This window comes from Pongo abelii, chromosome 12 (genome assembly GCF_028885655.2).
Source record: "Pongo abelii isolate AG06213 chromosome 12, NHGRI_mPonAbe1-v2.0_pri, whole genome shotgun sequence".
Taxonomy (NCBI): domain Eukaryota; kingdom Metazoa; phylum Chordata; class Mammalia; order Primates; family Hominidae; genus Pongo; species Pongo abelii.
The window spans coordinates 107,134,247-107,157,286 of record NC_071997.2 but is presented as its reverse complement, the minus strand read 5'-3'; the positions used below and the strand labels follow the sequence as shown (position 1 = coordinate 107,157,286).

General features: G+C 40.0%; 1 protein-coding gene across 31 annotated transcripts in view; it reads right to left on the bottom strand.

Annotated features, from left to right (window-relative positions):
- Positions 1-23,040, bottom strand: part of DTNB (dystrobrevin beta) — a 298,344-nt gene that overhangs the window by 251,747 nt on the left and 23,557 nt on the right. For all 31 annotated transcript variants that reach the window (XR_010136317.1, XR_010136318.1, XR_008522471.1 and 28 more), the window contains exons 3-4: positions 12,011-12,091; positions 3,129-3,342 (exon numbers count right to left, since the gene is read on the bottom strand). Coding sequence is in view for 26 of the 31 variants with exons in the window: in XM_024242395.2 (XP_024098163.1) it covers positions 3,129-3,342; positions 12,011-12,091 (295 nt within the window). In the remaining 5 variants the exon portion in view is untranslated. The remainder of the gene's footprint in view (positions 1-3,128; positions 3,343-12,010; positions 12,092-23,040) is intronic.

Genomic DNA, 23,040 nt, shown 5'->3' with positions numbered 1-23,040 from the left:
CACTCGAGGCCAGGAGCTGGAGACCAGCCCGGTCAACACGGCGAAACCCCGTCTCCACCAAAAATACAAAAACCATTCAGGCGTGGCGGCGCGCGCCTGCAATCCCAGGCACTCGGCAGGCCAAGGCAGGAGAGTCACAGGAGCCCGAGGCAGGGAGGTTGCAGCAAGCCGAGATCCCGGCAGTACAGTCCAGCTTCGGCAACAGAGGGAGACCGAAAAAAGAAGGAGAGGGAGACCGAAAAAAGAGGGGAGAGAGAGGGAGAGGGAGAGGGAGAGGGAGAGGGAGAGGGAGAGGGAGAGGGAGAGGGAGAGGGAGAGGGAGAGGGAGAGCGATTCTTTCTTTTTTTCCAACACAAGAAGGTCAATTTTAAGCCTCTAGATAGCCAAATAAGCTCTATCATATAAAGGTTTCAAAGTTAGTAAAGATGTGATCATTTATTCTGATACCATGGTCTATGTTTTAAACATATCGAAGTGAAAATTACCCAACTCACTAATAACATACTATACCCCTTACTCTTCTTAACTCACTCATTTTTTTTTTTTTTTTGCTAGTTATTTTTGGTGTGCGTTTCTATACATCTGCCTTCATCTGATTCACTGTCCACTTATTCTCGTTGTCTCTCTGTATGTGTCTAGCTTTCTCTGAATATGGCCCAGGATATCCTTGTACCTTCTGCTTCTAAGTTTGGTCTTCCCATTCTCCCTTTTGCCATCTCTGCCCTCTTCCTTCCTCTCCCTTCTTTAGCCATATGCTATAACCTGAATGCTTGTGTTCCCCAAAATTCACATGTTGAAATCCTAACCCCCTAGGTATGGTATTAGAAGGTGGGACCTTCTGAAGATGATTAGGTCACGAGGGGGTCCTCATGAATGGGATTAGTGCCCTTATAAAAGAGGTTCCAGAGAACTCCTTTGCCCCTTTGTCATGTGAGGATACCACAAAAAGGTGCTGTCTAGGAGCCAGAAAGCAGGCCCTTCCCACACACAGAATCTACCTTGATCTTGAACTTCCCAGCCTCCAGAACTGTAAGAAATAAATCTGTGTTGTTTATAGAGAGCCCAGTTCATGGCATTTTGTTAGAGCAGCCCAGTAGACTAAAGCACCATAGTATTTAACTTACTTGACATGATTATGGAATCCAAGATTTTAATCTCTGCTTGACCATTTTTAGACAGTAAGATGGTTTTAATTTCTGACTTCAAAAAATATTGTTTCTTGAGTTAATTTGTGTTGTGTGACCTGTGAACTGATTTACTGAGTGAGTCAGTGTCATGATAAGGTGCTGCTTACTTATCACGGAATAACAATTTTTACTAAGGGTTTTGAAACAAAAAGCCAGTTCTTGGGCAGGAAAAAATTAACCTATGGAGTCACTAACTAAAATTACTAAAAAATGGCATTAGAATTCTGGGACTTATGTCACTTATACACTCTTATTTTTAAAATTCAGATTTCTGCCGGGCACAGTGGTGCACACCTGTAATGCCAGCTACTAGAGAGGCTGGGGAGGGAAGACTGTTTGAGCCCAGTAGTAGACCAGCCTGGGAAACATAGCAAGACCTCATCTCAAAAAAATAAGTAAATTTCTTTAATAATTTTCTATTAAATGGATACAATGTCTAATTTGATAACGGCTTATAAAAAGGGTGTGAATTTAGTGAGTGCTTAAATTATGACTTGGCTTTGACATTTCTATAGTTTTACCACTAATTCACAGACTCCTCCCTATTATAAGATATAACTAATAGCATTTTACAAATGTATGAACTCAAAGAAGGTCTATAGACAGCAAAAAATGAAGCAGAGACAATCCATTCAAATCAGATGGCCAAGAGTATAGCAGAAACTGGAACTCTTGGTTCACAGAACATCACCATTTAACCTCTGTACTTAAACAATCATAAATCTGTGCTTTACAATTTTGTTGTTTCATTCTTTACAATATCAATTCTCTATGAATATAAGTAGAGCAAATCATTTCCGTTTTAATTGGAGTACATTAAATAGTTTTCTTCTTTTGTTTCAAGATCTACTAAACTATGTTCTGCAATGAAAAAATTTAAAATAGGTTCCTAGACATAAAGAGAAAATCTGTTTGGCTGCGTGTGGTGGCTCACACCTGTAATCCCAGCACTTTGGGAGGCCAAGGTGGGCAGATCACCTGAGGTCAGGAGTTCGAGACCAGCCTGACCAACATAGAGAAACCCCATCTCTACTAAAAATACAAAATTAGCTGGGCATGGCAGCGCATGTCTGTAATCCCAGCTACTTGGAAGGCTGAGGCAGGAGAATCGCTTGAACCCGGGAGGTAGAGGTCGTGGTGAGCTGAGCTCGCACACCATTGCACTCCAGCCTGGGCAACAAGAGAGAAACTCCATCTCAAAAAAAAAAAGAGAGAAAATCAGTTACTATAGTCCAACATTTGACGTTACAGAGTAAAGATTAGCCTTCTGAACAAACTAGGCATAGAAGAAAAAAGAAAGAGGAGCCTTAGAAGTCAAATAGAAAGCCCCATAATCAAATTCAAAACTTAGTGTTCTTCATGAGCTGGAGAACAGCTGTATCAAGGTATCTATAATTTTCCCAAACAATACATCTCAAATGTTGTGATTCTCCACAATATTCCACAGTTTAACATATGACATACTCTAGGACAGTAAGTCACTGTGAACCAGTTTCTAGAGGGGCTTACACTGAATAATTTTCCTTTTTTTTTTTTTTTAAGATAAAGTCTCGCTCTGTCGCCCACGCTGGAGTGCAGTGGTGCAATCTCTGCTCACTGCAACCTCTGCCTCCCGGGTTCAAGCAATTCTCCTGCCTCAGCCTCCTAAGTAGCTCAGACTACAGGCACCCGCCACCACGCCCGGCTAATTTTTTGTATTTTTAGTAGAGACGGGGTTTCACCGTGTTAGCCAGGATGGTCTCCATCTCCTGACCTTGTGATCTGCCCTCCTTGGCCTCCCAAAGTGCTGGGATTACAGGTGTGAGCTACCGCGCCCAGCCAATAATTTCCCTTTTAATCATGATTCTAAGTTGCCAGCCCTTAGCAAGGCAGTATGGAAGAAGAATGATTCAGAGACAGGTGTTCTTAAAATGAAGTAAGCATGTAAGGTAAGGTACTAGCCTGTCATATGCAGCAATCATAAAGTTGAGGAGGAGGCTGATAGATTGTTCCACACTAATTTGGTGAGTAGAAGGAAGGCGCTTGTTCAACTGATAGTAGATGGAGGAGATGACAGTTTCGAGGCGGGACACACTGATCTCGGTGGTATGGTCCAGTGTATTAAGGCCATTGTCTCGGAAGGCTTCAATCATGTTCCAGATATCAACAAGATGAACTAAAAGACAAAGAAAATAAGCTGTCAACAATTTTAAAGTGTGGTACTACCCTTCACAATAGGAATCTAAAATTTATCAACTAGTCCTTAAGTTTAAAGAGAAGAAACTCTTTAGCCAACAATGAGGAAAACATTCTGTGGTCAAATAAAGAACATCAGTCCCAGACAACATCAAGGAGCCACCACAGCGGTACGGGAAGCCTTCACATTTAAATAGCGAGTATTTCACGTCTCTGCAAATAGTGACCCATGCAATTCCTAACAATGGATAATTTGATAAAAAGATCAAGAACTACTCCTAAGAACTTCTAGTCTTTTTGAAAATTTGCATTATCACCTTGAGTCAACTTTACTGTATTACTTTAGCCGAGCAACTAAAGCAACATTTTACAACTGAAACTTTACTGTATGACCCTAAAGAGAGAGACAAATACAACTGCATTAAGTAAAATATTAATATGCTTTAGAGGCTACTCAGAGCTCTGAACAACTCATAGCTCAGCCAAAAATAAATTTATCTACTGCATATTTCCTCCATTACTTAAGAGGCTGACTTTCTTTTAAATTCCATTTCCAGTAATAAAGTAGGCGCGGTAGCTGGGTCTACACTCCTCTTGAAAACGACAAAAATTCCTGGATGGAACATAAAAACTTCTTAAGTGCACAAAAAAAGTAAACAATACTCAACTACACAGAAAAGAGACATTTCCTTGAAAGAAAAATAATTAAGAATGATGCCTGACTTCAAGCAACAAAGGAAGCAGAAGACTGCAAAATAATTTTAATGTGTTGAAAGGAAATCAAAACCACCAACAAAATTCTAAAGCTAGTATAAAAAAACTTTCAAGAAAACAATAAAGACATTTTCAAGTAAAGGAAATCTGAAAGTATACTTTCCAACGCTGAAAAACTAGGGGAAGAACTGAAATTAGGAAAACACAACTATTCAATCCAAAAGGAGGCAAGAAACACAGAACAAGCAGCAAAAATAGCACAAGAAAAGATGGCTGGTGCAGACCCAAATATGTCAGTTAACTGCAGTGACTATAAACACACTAATGTACCACTTACAAGACAAAGACTGACAAATTCGCAATTTTTTAAATAATCAAATTATACGCTGTTTGCAACGGATATGTCTAAAACATAAGGACATAAAAAAGGTTTAAATATAAGTGGATGACAATTTCTAACCAAAACAAAAGTGATGTAACTTTATTTGTAACAGGAAAAAAAGGTGGGGGGGGGAGGCGGAGCTTGGAAAACCATATGATCAACTCAATAGACATAGAAGTAGCATTTGGAAAAATCAAATACCCTTTCATAATAAAAACTCAACAAACTAAAAACAGAAGAAAACTTCCTCAACCTGATAAAGGGCATCTACAACAAATCCCAATGCCAACATAATCGGGGAAGACTGAAAGCTCTCCCCTCAAGATCAGGAACAAGACACTTCAAGTATAGGCAGCAAAAAAGAGATACGCTGCATTTTATTTAAATTTTAAAAGTCTGTGTTTCAAAGGATACTATCAAGAAAGTGAAAAGGCAACCCAAAGAATGGAAAAAAATATTTGTAAACCATGCATCCATTAAGGGTCTAGGATCCAGACATATAAAAACTCTTACAATTCAACAATTAAAAAAAGATAACCCAATTTAAAAATCGGCAAATAGTTTAAATAGACATTTATCCAAAGAAGATATACAAATGGGCAACAAGCACATAAAAAGATGCTCAACAGCATTAGTCACTAGGGAAATGCAAAAGAAAACTGCGATAACATACCACTTTACACCGGCTAGAATAGTTAGACTTTTTATTTAAATGGAAAACAAGGGTCAGCGAGGATGTAGAGAAGTTGAAATTCTCATAAACTGCTGGTGCAAATGTAAAATCATGCAGCTGCTTTGGAAAACAATGTAGGAGTTCCTTAAGAAGTTACACACAGTTCCCATATGACCCAGCAATTCTACTCCTACAGAATTGAAAACATATGTCTACACAAAATCTTGTACAAATGTTCATAGATGCATTATTCATAAAAGCCAAAAGTGAAAACAACCCAAATGTCCACCAATAGATACATGGATAAATAAAATGTGGCATATGCATACAATGGAATATTATTTGACCAAAAAAAGGGATGAAGTGGCCAGGCACGGTAGCTCACGCCTGTAATCCCAGCACTTTGGGAGGCCGAGGTGGGTGGATCATTTGAGGTTGGGAGTTCGAGACAGGCTGGCCAACATGGAGAAACCCCGTCTCTACTAAAAATACAAAATTAGCCAGGTGTGGTGGCACACGCCTGTAATCCCAGCTACTCAGGAGGCTGAGGCAGGAAAATCACTTAAACCTGGGAGGCGGAGCTTGCAGTGAGCTGAGATTACGCCACTGCACTCCAGCCTGGGCAACAAGGTAAAATTCCGTCTCAAAAAAAAAAAAAGGGATGAAGTACTGATGCATTCTGCAATATGGATAAACACTTAAAACATGATTCTAAGTAAAAGATACCAGACAGTTAAAAATAAAAGATACCACATATTCTAAGGTTCTATTTATATGAAATGTCCACATAGGCAAATCCATTAAAAAAAAGTATCTTAGTAGTTGCCAGAGCTGGGAGATGAAGGGAATGTGGAGTAACTGTTAATGGGTATGTGGTTTGTTTCTGGGGTGATGAAAATGTTCTAGAATTAGATAATGATGATGGTTGTACAACTTTGTGGATATACTAAAAATCAGTGAAAAGACTGTATGCTCTAAAAGGGTGAATTTTATAGTATATGAATTTTATGTAATTTTTAATGGTGGGACAAAACATATTGGTTAAAGAGGGTCACCGAATAATGACAAAAGTTTTAATTCATAAGAAAGATATCAGAGGCTTGGTGCAGCAGCTCATGTCTGTAATCCTACTCCTGGCTTAGCTTGAAGCCAGGAGTTCATGACCAGCCTGGAGAATATAGTGGAATCCCATCTCCACAAAAAAAATTTTTTTAATTAGCCAGGCATAGTGACACATGCCTGTAGTCTTAGCTACTGGAGAGGCTACAGCAGGAGGACTGCCTAAGCCCAGGAGTTCAAGGCTGCATTTAGCTATGACTGTGTCACTGCACTTCAACCTGAGTGACAAAGTGAGACCCTGTGGTCAAAAAAAAAAAAAAAGAAAAAAGAAAATAAAGAGAGATACAGGAACTTTACATTTATTTACATCTAACAGAATAGTCTCAAAACATATAAAACAAAAATAAACATAACCTCAAAGGGACACAAAGGAATTCAGAAGCTTAGTGGGGGATATTAACTCACCTCTCTTAATAAGTGATAGTGCAAATACACACTCAAAAAGTACAGATACAGACAATTAAACTTCACAACTAACAAAGTAGGCATAATGAGCACTATATAAAGTACAGCCTCCACTGATGAGAGAATATGCTTTATTTTCAACTACGCAAAGATACATATAAAAATTGACCACATCCTTGGCCGGGCACAGTGGCTCAAGCCTGTAATCCCAGCACTTTGGGAGGCCGAGGTGGGCGGATCACTTGAGGTCAGGAGTTCAAGACCAGCCTGGCCAACATGGTGAAACCCCATCTCTACTAAAAATACAAAAATTAGCCAGGTGTGGTGGCTCATGCCTGTAATCCCAGCTACTCGGGAGGCTGAGGCAGGAGAATCGCTTGAACCTGGGAGGCGAAGTGCAGTAAGCTGAGATCTCGGCCCTGCACTCCAGCCTGGGCCACAGAACCCGACTCCGTCTCAAAAAAAAGAAAAAAAAAAAAATTGACCATATCCTGAGCCATAAAGCAAATCTCAATGAATGTTAAAGGATTAAAATCATATGAACCATGCTCTCTGATCAAAATGAAATTATGAAATTAAGTTAGAAATCATAATCAAAAGACAACTTTTAAAGGAAACCTTATTTTTAGAAATGAAGAAATGCACTATCAGGAAACTTTCTTAATCTGATTAAGGTTGTCATGGTTTGAATATTTGTCCTCTGCAAAAATGATGTTGAAATGTAATCTAATCCTCAGTGTGGCAGTACTGAGAGGTGGGCTTTAAGAAGTGATTGAGTCATGAGGGCTCCGCCTTCATCCACCCATGGACTAATTAATTAATGAGTTATCATGGGAGTAGGACTGGTGGCTTAATAAAAAGAGGAAGAGAGACCTGCACTAGCACACTCAGCCTCCTCACCATGGGATGGTGTGTATGGCCTCCAGACTCTGCAGAGAGTCCCCAGCAGCAAGATGGTTTTCAACATATATGGCCCCTCAATCTTAGACTTCCCAGCCTCCCTAACTGTACAAAATAAATTCCTTTCTTTATAAATCACCCAGTTTCAGGTACTCTATTATAAGCAACAGAAAACAGGCTAAGACAAATGTTATCTACAAAGGACTTGCCACAAACATATTACTTAACAGTAAAATGAAAGGTTTTGCTCTGATAATGGGAATGAGATAAAAAATGCTCACTATCATCATTTCTATTGTACCGGAGGCCAAACCAATATAAATATTCAGATAAAGAAATAATCAGTGTATTGGAAATGAGTAACTGAAACTGTCATTATTCAGAAATAACAAAACTACATACACAGAAATCAAAGATTCTACAGATAAATTAACATGAGTCGAGAACAATTGCTAGAAATAAGATCAAGATCAAGATCACTGTATTTCTATACATCAGTAACGTAACAATGACATTTTAAAATAATAGTATCATGTCACTGAAGACCTAGGAATAAATCCAATGAAGAGGCTGGGAGTGGTAGCTCACATCTGTAATCCCAGCACTTTGGGAGGCCAAGACAGGTGGATCACTTGAGGCCAGGAGTTCGAGACCAGCCTGGAAAACATGGCGAAATTGTCTCTACTAAAAATACAAAAATTAGCTGGGTATGGTGGCAGGCGCCTGTAGTCCCAGCTACTGGGGAAGCTGGGGCAGGAGAATCTCTTGAACCTAGGAGGCGGAGGTTGCAGTGAGCCAAGATCGCACCACTGCACTCCAGCCTGAGCGATAGAGCGACTCTGATTCAAAAAATAAATAAATAAAAATTTAAAAAATAAAAAACAAATCCAATGAAGGATGTGCAACATCTCTACAAAGAAATTAAAGACCTAAATAGTTCTAGGGATGAACATATACCACGTTCACAGGAGGAAATCTCAACATTGGCAATACGTCAATTCTCCCCAACTTGATTTACAGATTCAATAGAATCCCAATCAAAATCTCTGCAGGACTGTACAGTAAAAGAGGAATTTTACTGTGTGTAAATTATACTTGAAAAAAGAAATGAATTTAAAAAAACACAGGACAGTTGTTTTATTTTGTTGGTTTTAGTAGAAATTGGCAAGCAGATTCTAAAGTTTATATGAAAATAAATGTTAAAAAGACAAGACTGTCCCAGAGAATCTTAGAAAGAAAAACACAGCAAAGTAGGAAGACTTGCCTTGCCTGACATCTAGATTTACTAAATTCTAATAGTGGTTACCGCTACAAGAAAGTGTGGTATTAGAACAGTCTGGTATTGGCAGAAGGATAGACAAACAGACCAGGGGAACACAAGAGGGTCAAAAAAGCAGACCTTCTCATATATGGACACCGTCATGAACATTCTTGTACAGATTCATGAATATGTTCATATTCAATGAATGAATATGGGAAGACTCTTTAGCAGTAAAGAAAATTGTTTATTTTCTTCTGTTTATTGACTGTTTAGTGACCCTTTCAATAAAAAGTGAAGGAACAATTGAAAATACATACGGAAAAACTTGTACAGATTCATGAATATATTCATATTCAATGAATGAGCATGAGAAGACTCCTCAGCATTGAAGAAAATTGTTTATTTTCTTCTGTTTATTGACTGTTTATTGACCCTTTCAACAAAAAGTAAAGGAACAACTGAACATACATATGGAAAAACTTGAAAACTGACTACTACTTATCCTGTATATTCTCAAAATTTTTTTCAGATCAACTCTAGAATCCTACGTGAAAGGTAACAAAATAAAACCTTTAGAACAATGCATCTTTTATTTTATATTACTAATGCCACTAGCCTAGTCAGGCTCTCAACACTCCACACGAAGACTACTGTTTCCCAAGAATAATTATGGGAGGAATTATAAAAACAAGAGTTGCTCTAAGGCAGTGGTTTTCGAACTTTTTGACCACAAGCACAGAAATATATTTAAATCATCACATACACACATATACACACAAACACATACATACATCTAGATATATAAATATATTTAAATCATCACAGAAATATATTTAAATCATCACATACACACACAAACACACAGATACATCTAGATATCAGAACACATTTAGCCTTACCACATAAGCTGCATTCTAATATTTTATTTTTCTTCTTTTTTTCCTATTATATGTTTTTAATTCTGGCTACAGCCCATCAAAATGATTTCACGTAGCATTAATGGGCAACAACCCATAATGTAAAAAATAATGCTTTGAGAAACCACTGGAGAAAGAAATATCACTTCGATCTAGGATGGCATGATAAACTCTTCGGAGAGAATTTTAAGTTAAGATTTGTGAGTAAGACTTAAAGTAGGGTAGAATTTATCAGATGTAACGTGATTTGCCCAAGATTATTTGTTTACAATAAATGGCAAAACCAGGTCTAACAGAGCCCTCAGAAATAATATCACACATCTACAACCATCTGATCTTTGACAAACCTGACAAAAACAAGAAATGGGGAAAGGATTCCCTATTTAATAAATGGTGCTGGGAAAACTGGTTAGCCATATGTAGAAAGCTGAAACTGAATCCCTTCCTTACACCTTATACAAAAATTAATCCAAGATGGATTAAAGACTTAAATGTTAGACCTAAAACCATAAAAACCCTAGAAGAAAACCTAGGCATTACCATTCAGGACATAGGCATGGACAAGGACTTCATGTCTAAAACACCAAAAGCAATGGCAACAAAAGCCAAAATTGACAAATGGGATCTAATTAAACGAAAGAGCTTCTGCACAGCTAAAGAAACTACCATCAGAGTGAACAGGCAACCTACAGAATGGGAGAAAATTTTTGCCATCTACCCATCTGACAAAGGGCTAATATCCAGAATCTATAAAGAACTTAAACAAATTTACAAGAAAAAATCAAACAACCCCATCAAAAAGCGGGTGAAGGATATGAACAGACACTTCGCAAAAGAAGACATTTATGCAGCCAACAGACACATGAAAAAATGCTCACCATCACTGGCCATCAGAGAAATGCAAATCAAAACCACAATGAGATACTATCTCATGCCAGTTAGAATGGCAATTATTAAAAAGTCAGGAAACAACAGGTGCTGGAGAGGATGTGGAGAAATAGGAACACTTTTACACTGCTGGTGGGACTGTAAACTAGTTCAACCATTGTGGAAGACAGTGTGGCGATTCCTCAAGGATCTAGAACTAGAAATACCATTTGATCCAGCAATCCCATTACTGGGTATATACCCAAAGGATTATAAATCATGCTGCTATAAAGACACATGCACACATATGTTTATTGCAGCACTATTCACAATAGCAAAGACTTGGAACCAACCCAAATGCCCAACAACGATAGACTGGATAAAGAAAATGTGGCACATATACACCAAGGAATACTATGCAGCCATAAAAAAGGATGAGTTCATGTCCTTTGTAGGGACCTGGATGAAGCTGGAAGCCATCATTCTCAGCCAACTATCGCAAGGACAGAAAAGCGAACACCACATGTTCTCACTCATAGGTGGGAATTGAACAATGAGAACACTTGGACACAGGAAGGGGAATATCACACACCAGGGCCTGTCGTGGGATGGGGGGAGGGGGGAGGGACAGCATTAGGAGATATACCTAATGTAAATGACGAGTTAATGGGTGCAGCACACCAACATGGCACATGCAAACATATGTAACAAACCTGCACGTTGTGCACATGTACCCTAGAACTTAAAGTAGAATAATAAATAAATAAATAAATAAAAACTAAAACCAAGGTTTTTCAATTCTAAGGTTAAAGTTCTTTCCATTGTATAAAACACTTTTTCCACTGATACACACAAACACGAGAAAAGTACAATAATTCTGTCACGAGCTAGTTCATCTTCATGGAAATAAAGAGGAGAAAGATTAAGTATATATACACACAGACATACGTATACATATATACAGACACACACACACTTTATTTTATAATTCACACGGTAGCAATTATTTATAGAAAAGGTTGATTCATGTTACATTAAGCTTAATCAAGAAAATCAATTCCAATTATACCTTTATCAAAAACATTGTTTTTCTTTTCCTCCAGCAGCTGATAAATTGCATTAATTTTGCATAAAGCATTTCCTTAATAAAAGTGACAGAGAAATCAATTCTCCCATTTAAAGAATATTAATACTACAACAGCCTAAAAACTAGTTACACGACTTTGTTAAACATTTTGAAGGACAAAGGAGTAAAATGACAAGTTCTTCCATTACAAAGCTTACATACTAATAAATACTTAAGACAAAAATAATTCAATTAACATTACAATACAGCTAAAAGATGTTAAAGTCTTTTCTAATATTGAGAACTCTATCCAGCTATCACAGAAATGAGTAGAAATGACTCACGGTTGCATCGTTTTTGTACAAATCGTAATTTGCAGGCTGTTCTGTAAGTTGACAGTCGTATGACATCAAAATTCTGAGCACCTGAAAAAAGGCAAACAGAAATGCTCAACTAGATTTACCATTTAGTTTCCAAACGCTAGGAAGTGACTCCATTCTACTGTATTGCCATAGTATACCAGTCAGCTAGGACTTCTTCTGTTTAAAAACGGAGGGTCAATTAAAACAACAACGGAGGGAGAAAAGGATAGGAAACACGCGCATCCCCAGTACATGCAGGAATTCTGCTAGTCTTGCTCCTGATATCCTGTCTGCTCATTGGAGAAAACTCCAGGGGGAGGAACACTTATGAGGTGAGTGAGTGAACTATATGATTAGGAAAGGGGAGTAGGGTGGCATCGTGAGAAAGACCCAAGCCTAGAGTCAGAAAAGCTGCATTCCTGTCCCAGCCTGACCAACCACAGAATACGACTGTGGCCATGCCCCGTGACTGTGGCCATGAGGCGTGCCTCTGCACATAAGTGTCCTCATTTGGGAAATGAGGGAACAGACCGGCTGCCTGAAAGGTCCCCTTCCAGGTCTGTGGCAACCTGTATTTTCAAAAAAAAAAAAAAGCCACAACAATATTTCCAGAACAGTATTTTATGTGCTTCTAGTATGTTGTCCCTCTCCATCAAGGTCTAGAGATTCTTTCCTTCCATGTGAATCTGACCAGGACACCGTGACTGCCTCGCTGCACAGAATGCGGCAGAAGTACAGTGCGGGACTTCTGGAGACAGATGATAACAGACGGCATAGCTTGCTCTGCTCTTGCTCTTCCAGGATGCCTGTGCTGGGAGCCCAGATGCCATACCGTGAGAAAGCCCAGACTGATGTGGAGAGGCCACAGTGAGAGGATCGTACGAAGAAGAACTGAGTCCACCAACCAAACCAGCATCGACTGCCAAACGCGCAGGCGAGGGAGCCTTCAAATGATTCAAGCCCTGAGCCTTTGAGTCTTCTGCTGAGACCTCAAGCATCATGAAGCAAAGTCAAGATATCAGCACTGAACGCTGTTCTGAGTCTAGACTCACAAAATGCATAAATAAAATAAATGATTGTTTGAGGGGTAAGCGATATATGGCCAGAGTAACTAGAACAAAGCCTAAAATTATACATGAGTCTATAAATCACGTTTTGTTCTCATTTTAATTGCTGCAAATGAAGTCTCCTTGAATTTTAAGGCCATTTTAAATAGGGTTGGCCCCCAATGTGAGATTTATTTCACCTATCCTGCCTTTATAAAATCTGGCAGCAAGTTTCGACTCAATAAGGGGACAAAGAACTGGCACAAATTATCTTGTACCAGTATTTATAGGCATCTCTCATTTGTCTTCATTACATGGTATGGGGGCGGGGGGCGGGGGGGGTTAAAGGAAGGATTTTTCCAGGTTTTTGGTTTTTGTATACTGACCAAAAAGTGAAGGTTTATCTTAGTCTCACTTCAATCAACTTCCTCTTGATGTCATGATTAAAATTATTTCCTCAGGTGATACCCAGTTCTCACAAAATATTTATCCCTCTCTCTATATATATTATACAGTCCCACTTTCTCTTTTTAAATATAAAAGCTTTATTAAAATATAATTCAAAGTCCAGATGCAGTAGCTCACGCCTGTAATCTCAGTACTTTGTGGGGCTGAGGTAGGAGGATCAGTTGAGCCCAGCAGTTTAAAACCAGCCTTTTTTTGGCCGGGCACGGTGGCTCACACCTGTAATCCCAGCACTTTGGGAGGCTGAGGCAGGCGCATCACAAGGTCAGGAGATCAAGACCATCCTGGCTAACATGGTGAAACCCCGTCTCTACTAAAAATACAAAAAATTAGCTGGGCGAGGTGGCAGGCACCTGTAGTCCCAGCTACTCGGGAGGCTGAGGCAGCAGAATGGCATGAACCCCAGGAAGCGGAGCTTGCAGTGAGCCGAGATTTGGGTACCACAAAAGATGAAATAGAGCAAGTATCACAAAAGTCCAAAGATAACTATAATACTTGCAGAAAATGATAAGCTCCATACGCTCCAGCCAAGTTCGCCAGAGATCTCTACACTGAAGTTTCAGGTACAGTCAAGAATCAAGGGTCACTCAGCTTTCCTTTGCCATTGTTCCTTATGCACATGCATCACCCTAAAGCCCAGTGGAAAAAGGGTACAGAGATTAGTAGGATGGCACACAATTCAGAAACTCTAGGGAGCTGTGCCACAACAGCATTTTAGAAATCTAATAACACTCCAAATCCCAAAATAATTTGTAAAGAGTTAGATGCAAACAATAGCCTTAGAATCTTATTAAAATCATATTGTGCCAACATTCTACTAATCAGATTCTAAAACCTCCCATATGTCTGCCTTTTTCTGGAGCAATCATCTTCCCTGGTTTCTTAGAAGGAAAGTCCTCATCCATTGCCTCAAAGGATATTTTATTTTATTTTATTTTATTTTATTTTATTTTTTGCCCATGCTGGTCTCAAACTCCTGAGCTCAAGTGACCCTCCCACTTCAGCATCCTGAGTAGCTGGGATTACAGGCATAAGCCCACCATGCCTGGCAACTACTCCTTGCAAAACTCCACAACTACTTCTAAATATTTCTTATTTGAGATATTGGCCCAAAGCTGATTCCCACTGACAGCTTCCTATACTTCGTGTAATTGTGCTTTCGTGAAAAAGGATACAGTTCTACTCTGTTAACATGTTGAAGAAAAATGCAACCTCAGATGAGATTTTAGTGCACTGCAAACACCTTTGATTTCCAGACAAGGGAAGAGTTTTAGAAAAATGACAAATGTAGAAGCCAGATCAACTTCAAAGTCTTTTTTGTTTGTTTGTTTGGACGGAGTCTCGCTCTGTCACCCAGGCTGGAGTGCAGTAGCACGATCTCGGCTCACTGCAAGCTCTGCCTCCCAGGTTCACGCCATTCTCCTGCCTCAGCCTCCCGAGTAGCTGGGACAACAGGCACCCACCACCACGCCCAGCTAATTTTTTGTATTTTTAGTAGAGACAGGGTTTCACCATGTTAGCCAGGATGGTCTCGATCTCCTGACCTCATGATCCACCCGCCTCGGCCTCCCAAAGTGCTGGGATTACAGGCGTGAGCCACCACACCCAGCCCAAGGTCTTTTTATGAGTAAAAAGATATAAATAATAAAAGTGAGATAAGTAACAGCCAATTTGGCATGCCTGTGCACGTGTGTGTGTATATGTGTATGTGTGTGTGTTGATAGGAGAAGGCAGGATATGAAGCTAAATCTGCTAACTCCAGTCACAGTGAAGATCATATGATTCCAGGGGTTAATTAGTATCATCTGATCATAAGCATTGCCTGGCACTATGCTCAATGTATAAAATTCCAGGTCCCACTGCAGATCAACTTCCTGAAACAAAATCTCCAGTGAGAAACCCTGGGACACTACTTTTTTTTTTTTTTTAGACAGGGTCTCACTGTGTTGCCCAGGCTGGAGTGCAGTGGTGCAATCTCGGTTCACTGCAGCCTTGACCTCTCGGGCTCAGGTGATTCACCTCAGCCTCCCAAGTAGCTGGGACCACAGGTGTGTGCCACCACACCCAGCTAATTTTTTGTATTTTTTACAGAGTTGGGGTTTCACTATGTTGCCCAGGCTGGTCTTGAACTCCTGAGCTCAATGGATTTGCCTCCCTTGCCCTTCCAAAGTGCTGAGATTATAGGCATGAGCCACCATGCCTGGCCTGGAATCTTCATTTTTAACAAGTGCCCCAATAGAGTGTTTTTGGGTTTCGTTTTTGTTTTGAGATAGAGTCTCGCTCTGTCACCCAGGGTGGAGTGCAGTGGCGCGATCTCGGCTCACTGCAACCTCTGCCTCCCAAGTTCAAGCGATTCTCCTGCCTCAGCCTCCTGAGTAGCTGGGACTACAGGCGTGTGCCACCACGCCTGACTAATTTTGTATTTTTAGTAGAGACAGGGTTTCACACCATGTTGGTCAGGCTGGTCTCAAACTCCTGATCTCAAGCAATTGCGCCCACCTCAGCCTCCCAAAGTGCTGGGATTACAGGTGTGAGCCACCGTGCCCGGCCCCAATAGAGTTTTATAATCAAGTTAGGTTCAAGAAACACAACACAGTACTACCCAGCTCAACTAAAAGGTATGGCTCAGGCACACTCTTCAAATTTCACCTCACACTCAACTCCAATCAGTCTGGACTGCACGGAATCACCCAATTGCACCCAGTCCTCTCATCTCAGGGCCTTCACAAGTGCTACCGCCCCAGCCCTTCCTTCACCTCCTCAGACCAACTCATCCTGGGCCTGGCTTCTCCCAGATCTCTCCTGAACCCCAGTGCTTCCCCCACGTGGCTCCTACTGCACTGTCATTTCCAGGAAATGAAGTTACATGAAGGCAAAGACCATTTGTTGTTGTTTCTGTTCACTGTTCAATGCTAACTAGAACACAACAAAACCAGCACCTGAAATAGTTATTGAGTGAATAAACATGTTAAAATTGGGAAGTTGTGTTGCTAAAAACTCTAATCTACTTTCTCCTAAAAATATACAAAATCAAAAAGTTAGACGAACTGTAGATACAATTTTGGACATTAGCAAAGAAGAGCTGACAGAGGAGAACAATCAAAGTAGAGGGGAAGCCACCTCCTTTTAGTATTTATTCTGTGTATTACACGCCCATGCTTTTAGTATTATTCAGGTAGGGCAGAGGACTCCACACTGTGTTCCAGGAAGCCATGAGTTTTGAGGGAGGTGCTCAGCCAATCTGTCAGAGGCATTTGAACCAGAACAACCCCACCCTACCTAGGGGCTTGGTAAAATGAGGCCGAGACGAACTGGGCTGCATTCCTAGACAGTTAAGGCATTGTAAGTCACAGGATGAGATAGGAGGTCGGCCCAAGACATGGGTCATAAAGGCCTTGCTGATAAAACAGGTTGCAGTAAAGAAGCCGGCTAAAACCCACCAAAACCAAGATGGTGACAAGAGTGACCTCTGGTCGTCCTCACTGCTATACTCCCACCAGGGCCATGACAGTTTACAGATGCCATGACAACGTCAGGAAGTTACCCTAGATGGTCTAAAAAGGGGAGGCATGAATAATCCACCTCTTGTTTAGCATATCATTAAGAAGTAACCATAAAAATGGGCAACCAGCAGCCCTTGGGGCTACTCTGTCTATGGAGTAGCCATTCTTTTATTCCTCTACTTTCTTAATAAACTTGCTTTCACTTTACAGACGCGCCAAGAATTCTTTCTTGCGCGAGATCCAAGAACCCTCTCTTGGGATCTGGATCGGGACCCCTTTCCTATAACAAACCCATGGAAGATACAGGAAGTAACTGTATTTTGTTTAAAATGCAATGCAAATGGGGAGAGGAGGAAAAAAGGAAGAAGGGAGAAGAGATTATAGAGCCAGAAGATGTAAGCGTAATATAATGCTAAATTGTCTGAAATTTTTCACAACCATTTACGATTGAAAAAATTCTTGGCTGGGTGTGGTGGTTCATGCCTGTAATCCCAGCACTTTGGGAGCCCAAGGCGGCCGAATCACCTGATCAGGAGTTTGAGACAGCCTGGCCAACATGGTGAAACCCTATCCCACTAAAAATACAAAAATTAGCTGGGCGTGGTGGTGAGCACCTGAAACCCCAGCTACTTGAGAGGCTGAGACAGGATAATCACTTGAACCCTAGAGGCGAAGGCGGAGGCTTCAGTGGGCCGAGATCGTGCCACTGCACTCCAGCCTGGGCAACAAAGCGAGATTCTGCATCAAAAATTAAAAAATGAGAAATAAGAAATTTTTCAACAGATTATTGGTCCAAATAACTACCACAAATGACTTCCTTATCTTTTTCTTTGCAATAAGAATAAAAACCCTGGGGGACAGAGATGAGGCCAGAGGTCCCACCAGAGAGGAAGATACAAATACAACCAAGACCACTGAACACTGTAAGGATGACTCTCTCAGTGGGTGAACTAGGAAAAAAAGAGAAAGCATCCCACAGAGGGAAATGCTGGGGACACAAGCCTTTCTCCACCTTGATTTAGACTTACATTTATCTGAATTTAACAAAAATAAGAATAATAGCAAGCAAAGAAAGTGGTAACTAAATGGCTGGGAGCGGTGGCTCATGCCTGTAATCCCAGCACGTTGCGAGGCTGAGGCAGGCAGATCACTTGAGGTCACGAGTTTGAGATCTGGCTGGCCAACTGGGCAAGATCCCGTCTCTACTAGAAATACAAAAATTAGCTGGGTGTGGTGGTGCACGCCTGTAATCCCAGCTACCTGAGAGTGAGACATGAGAACTGCTTGAGCTGGGATTGAGCCATTGCACTCCAGCCTGGGTGACAGATCAAGACTCCATCTCAAAAAAAAAAAAAAGAAAGTAATAACTAAATGGATTGGATTACAAAAAATAATAACAAAATCTAATCTGTGGGGTAAAAAAGAGATTTTTTTTTTTAACAGGGTCTCACTCACCTAGGCATTGGAGTGCAGTTTCACAATCTCAGCTCACTGTAACGTTGACTTCCCAGGCTCAAGCAATCCTTCTATCTCTCAGCCTCCTTAGTAGCTGCGACTATAAAAACATGCCACCACACCCGGCTAATTTTTGTATTTTTCTAGAGACAAGGTTTCGCCATGTTGCCCAGGCTGGTCTCAAACTCCTAGGCTCAAGCAATCCACCTGCCTCAGCCTCCCAAAGCGCTGGAATTACAGGCATGAGCCACTGCACCTGGCTCTTAAAAAAGATAATACTAAAAATGGTATAAATTTCATTAAGGAGGTACCCTAAAATATTCCAATACCTTCATATTTGAAAAAAGTTACAAATATTGATAAGCTATATTTTAATTGATGTTAATATTTCTAGGGTAAAGAAAAGAAAAATATACAACTCACAACCAAGTAGAGGGACACAATGGGATGGAAGGAAGAAAGCAAGCTCCGTTCCTCTAAGAAGGGGAAAGAAAGGACAAAATTGAAGCACACAATATGATGGAAATGTAAACCAAAAATAAAACTCTAAGGCCCCCCAACCATCTGAGTGGACTTCCTCCTCAGCCAGGGCTCTTTTAAAATTTAACCTGAGAGACTGTTTCAGGCCATGGTAGGAAGTTGGGATCAAACATGCCTCACTGTACCTCTCGGGCATTAATAACAACACAGACTTTAAGCCTAATAAGAAACATATTGGCCAGGCACGGTGGCTCACGTCTGTAATCCCAGCACTTTGGGAGGTCGAGGTGGGCGGATCACCTGAGGTCAGGAGTTTGAGACCAGCCTGACCAACATGGTGAAACCCCATTCTACTAAAAATAGAAAAATTAGCCAGGCGTAGTGGCAGGCACCTGTAATCCCAGCTACTTGGGAGGCTGAGACAGGAGAATCGCTTGAACCCGGGAGGCGGAGATTGCAGTGAGCCGAGATCATGCCATTGCACTCCAGCCTGGGCGACAGACTGAGACTCCATCTCAAAAAAAAAAAAGATACAAGAAACTTATTACAACCTATTCTCTCTGCAGCCTGCTACCTGGAGGCTTCATCTGTATGAGAAAACGCTGGTCTCCACAACCTCTTATTGCAACCCAGACATTCCTTTCTATTGATCCCAGGTCTTTGGATAAACTCAACCAATTTTTAACCAGAAAACTTTTAAATCTACCTATAAGCCAGAAGGCCACCCACCTCATCCCTTCAAGTTGTTCTGCCTTTCTGGACCAAACCAATATGTTTCTTAAATGTATTTGATTTTAGTCTGATGCTTCCTTAAAATGTATAAAACCAAGCTGCATCCCAACCACCTTGGGCGCATGTTCTCAGGACCTCCTGAGGCCTGGTGTCACGGGCCATGGTCACTCATATTTAGCTTCGAATGAATCTCTTCAAATATTTTACAGAATTTGACTCTTTTTGTCAACAGAAAATATGAAATATATGAGCATTCATTTAAAAGGCTACACAAAATAAACTCTTCAGTGACAAGGCAAAGACTGTCATATTAGTTTTTTTTTAAATATTCTAGCTTATGCTACTTACAAGAGACAAAAACATAAGAATTAAGAAATTTAAGTAAAAGAATGAAAAGATACATACTGTACTAAGTATGCTAACTGAAAGAAAGCCAGCATTAGCTCTATCAATATGCTCCAAAATAGACTTCAAAGCATCAAAAGCATTACTAGAAAAAGAGGGTAACTATATAATGACAAAGGATTCACTTTCCTAGATAGACATAACATTTTAAAGGTACATGCATCCAAGAATTAAAGTTTTAAAAGCTAACAGAAGTACAGGGAAAAAATTAACACTCTTGATCAAAGTAGAAATATTTAACATCTTTCAGTGATTAAGATCAAGCAATCAAATCACCAAGGACAAAAAAGATTTTAATGAAATATGCAAAAAGCTTGATCTAAATAATGCAGAAATCACACACATTATTTTCAAGTACTCATGGAATATTTGGAAAAACACAAAACATAAATTAACAAATTCAAAGATTCTAGATCTTCTCTCATTTCCTGACCCAAAACCCAATTAAGCTATACAGGTTTTTTTAACTAAAACATTTACTTTCAAATCTAAAAAGATACTCCAGCCGGGTGCGGTGGCCCACGCTTGTAATCCCGGCACTTTGGGAAGCCGAAGTGGGAGGATCACTGGAGCCTTGGAGTTCAAGACCAGCCTGGGCAACAGAGCAATACCCTGTCTCTATCAATCAGCCAATCAACCAACCAGCCGATCAATAAAAAGATATTTCTAAGTAATTAATAATAAAAATTAGAGGAAATGGAGAACTGATTATGAAAAACAGTAAATATCAGAACACTTGGGATGCAAAAAAAAATCACAGGAAAGTTTATTCTTAAATGCTTACATAAGAAAAAAAGGCTGAAAACAAATGGCCTTAGTAACCCAACATAAGTTGTTAGAAAAATAACTGAAAACAAATGGCCTTAGTAACCCAACATAAGTTGTTAGAAAAATAACAGAATTGCCTAAATAGGAAGAGGAAAATAAACAGCACAAATGAGGCAGAGAACAAAGATACACAAAGAGGACCAATAAAGCTAAAAGTCAGTCCAATAAAATTGGCAAACTTTAGAAAAGACAAAATAAAATCAGAATCTCTGAGCATGGAGGCCTGGTATCAAGTATTTTGTACAATCAACTGGAGAGCTTTCATTTTGGCACCAGAGTTGAGGATTACTCTTCTCACCTGTCACCTTTCATTTTTCTTGGTGATTTTATATCATGTAAGAATCATAAACTACCCATTTATTTCTATGTAATATATTCCATTCTTCTTTTAATAAATATTTATCGAGGCACCACCATGATAAACAGATGTGATACTTATTCTCATATTGCTTAGAGTCTAAAAGAGAAAATATTAAGCAAAGAAAGAATAAACTAATTTCATCGTTGTTCATAACAGAAAATGTAAAACTACTGTCTAAAAATATAAAGGCTTAAGGATATTATATAAAATAATAGTAAAGGTAACACAAGGTTGAAAAATACAAACTATGTAACAAACCTGCACATGTACCCCCTGAATCTAAAAGTTACAATTATTTTTTTAAAAAGAGCTCCAAAAGGAAATATTCTGAAAACTAAGGTTAAAAAAAAAACTATTTAAATTATTAAATTATTATGACTGCTTTTATGCTACAATGGCAGAGTTGAGTAGTGTGACAAAGACCTCATCATACAGCCTGCAAATCCTAAAATATTTACTTTCTGGCACTTTAAGAAAAAGATGGCTGGCCCCAGCACTATATTAACAGAGTAAAGAGGAAATACATTCATCTTAAGGGAAGCAGAAAACATCTGATAAAATTCAATATTCAGTTATGACTTAAGAAAATAATGATAATGATTCCTGGCAAATTAGGACATATTAGTTCTTTCACCTTTATCTGGTTAACCTGTAGCAATCATCAATCTTAACAGTGAAATATTAGAAATATAGAAAGAATAGAAATACTAGAAACATTCCCATGAAAATCAAAAACAAGACAAGGATGCCTGCTATCCTTCCCACCTTTCTTTTTTTTTTTTTTTTGAGACGGAGTCTCGCTCTGTCGCCCAGGCTGGAGTGCAGTGGCGTGATCTTGGCTCACTGCAAGCTCCACCTCCCGGGTTCACGCCATTCTCCTGCCTCAGCCTCCCAAGTAGCTGGGACTACAGGTGCCTGCCAGCACGCCCAGCTAATTTTTTTGTATTTTTAGTAGGACGGGGTTTCACCATGTTAGCCAGGATGGTCTCAATCTCCTGATCTCACGACCCGCCCGCCTTGGCCTCCGAAAGTGCTGGCATTACAGGCGTGAGCCACCACACCCGGCCATCCTTCCTACTTTTCAATATAACCTCTGCAGCCCTAACCAGTACACTAGGTCAAGAAAAAGGTATAAGGATTGCAATTACAAAAGGAAGAGTCAAAATTGTCTTTCTTTAAAAATGGTATAGTTACTGGCCAGGCACAGTAGTTCATACCTGTAATCCCAGCGCTTTGGGAGGTCGAGGTGGGAGGATCACTTGAGCCCAGGAGTTCGAGACCAGCCAGCCTGGGCACCATAGTGTGAACCCATCACTACGAAAAACAAGAAAATTAGCCAGGCCTGCTGGCACACGCCTGTAGTCCCAGATACTCAGAAGGCTGAGGTGGGAGGATCAATTGAGCCCTGGAGGTCGAGCCTGCAGTGAGCCGTGATCATACCACTGCACTCCAGCCTGAGCGACAGAGCAAGACACAGTCTCAAAGAAAAAGAAAAAAATTGTATAGTTACCTACCTAAGTAGAAATCTATAACTATTAAGACTAATAAGAGTTGACAAAGAGTACTGGATTCAAAACTGACATACTAAAATCAACATACTAAATGATACAACTGAATAATGGTTGGAAAAAGGTGATTCTGGCATCCATAGAAAGTAGTTATGTTGGAGTTTCTGGTTGACATTGCTGGAAATGAGGGGGTGGGGCTTCCAGCAGCAGACACTATAGTCACCCATGC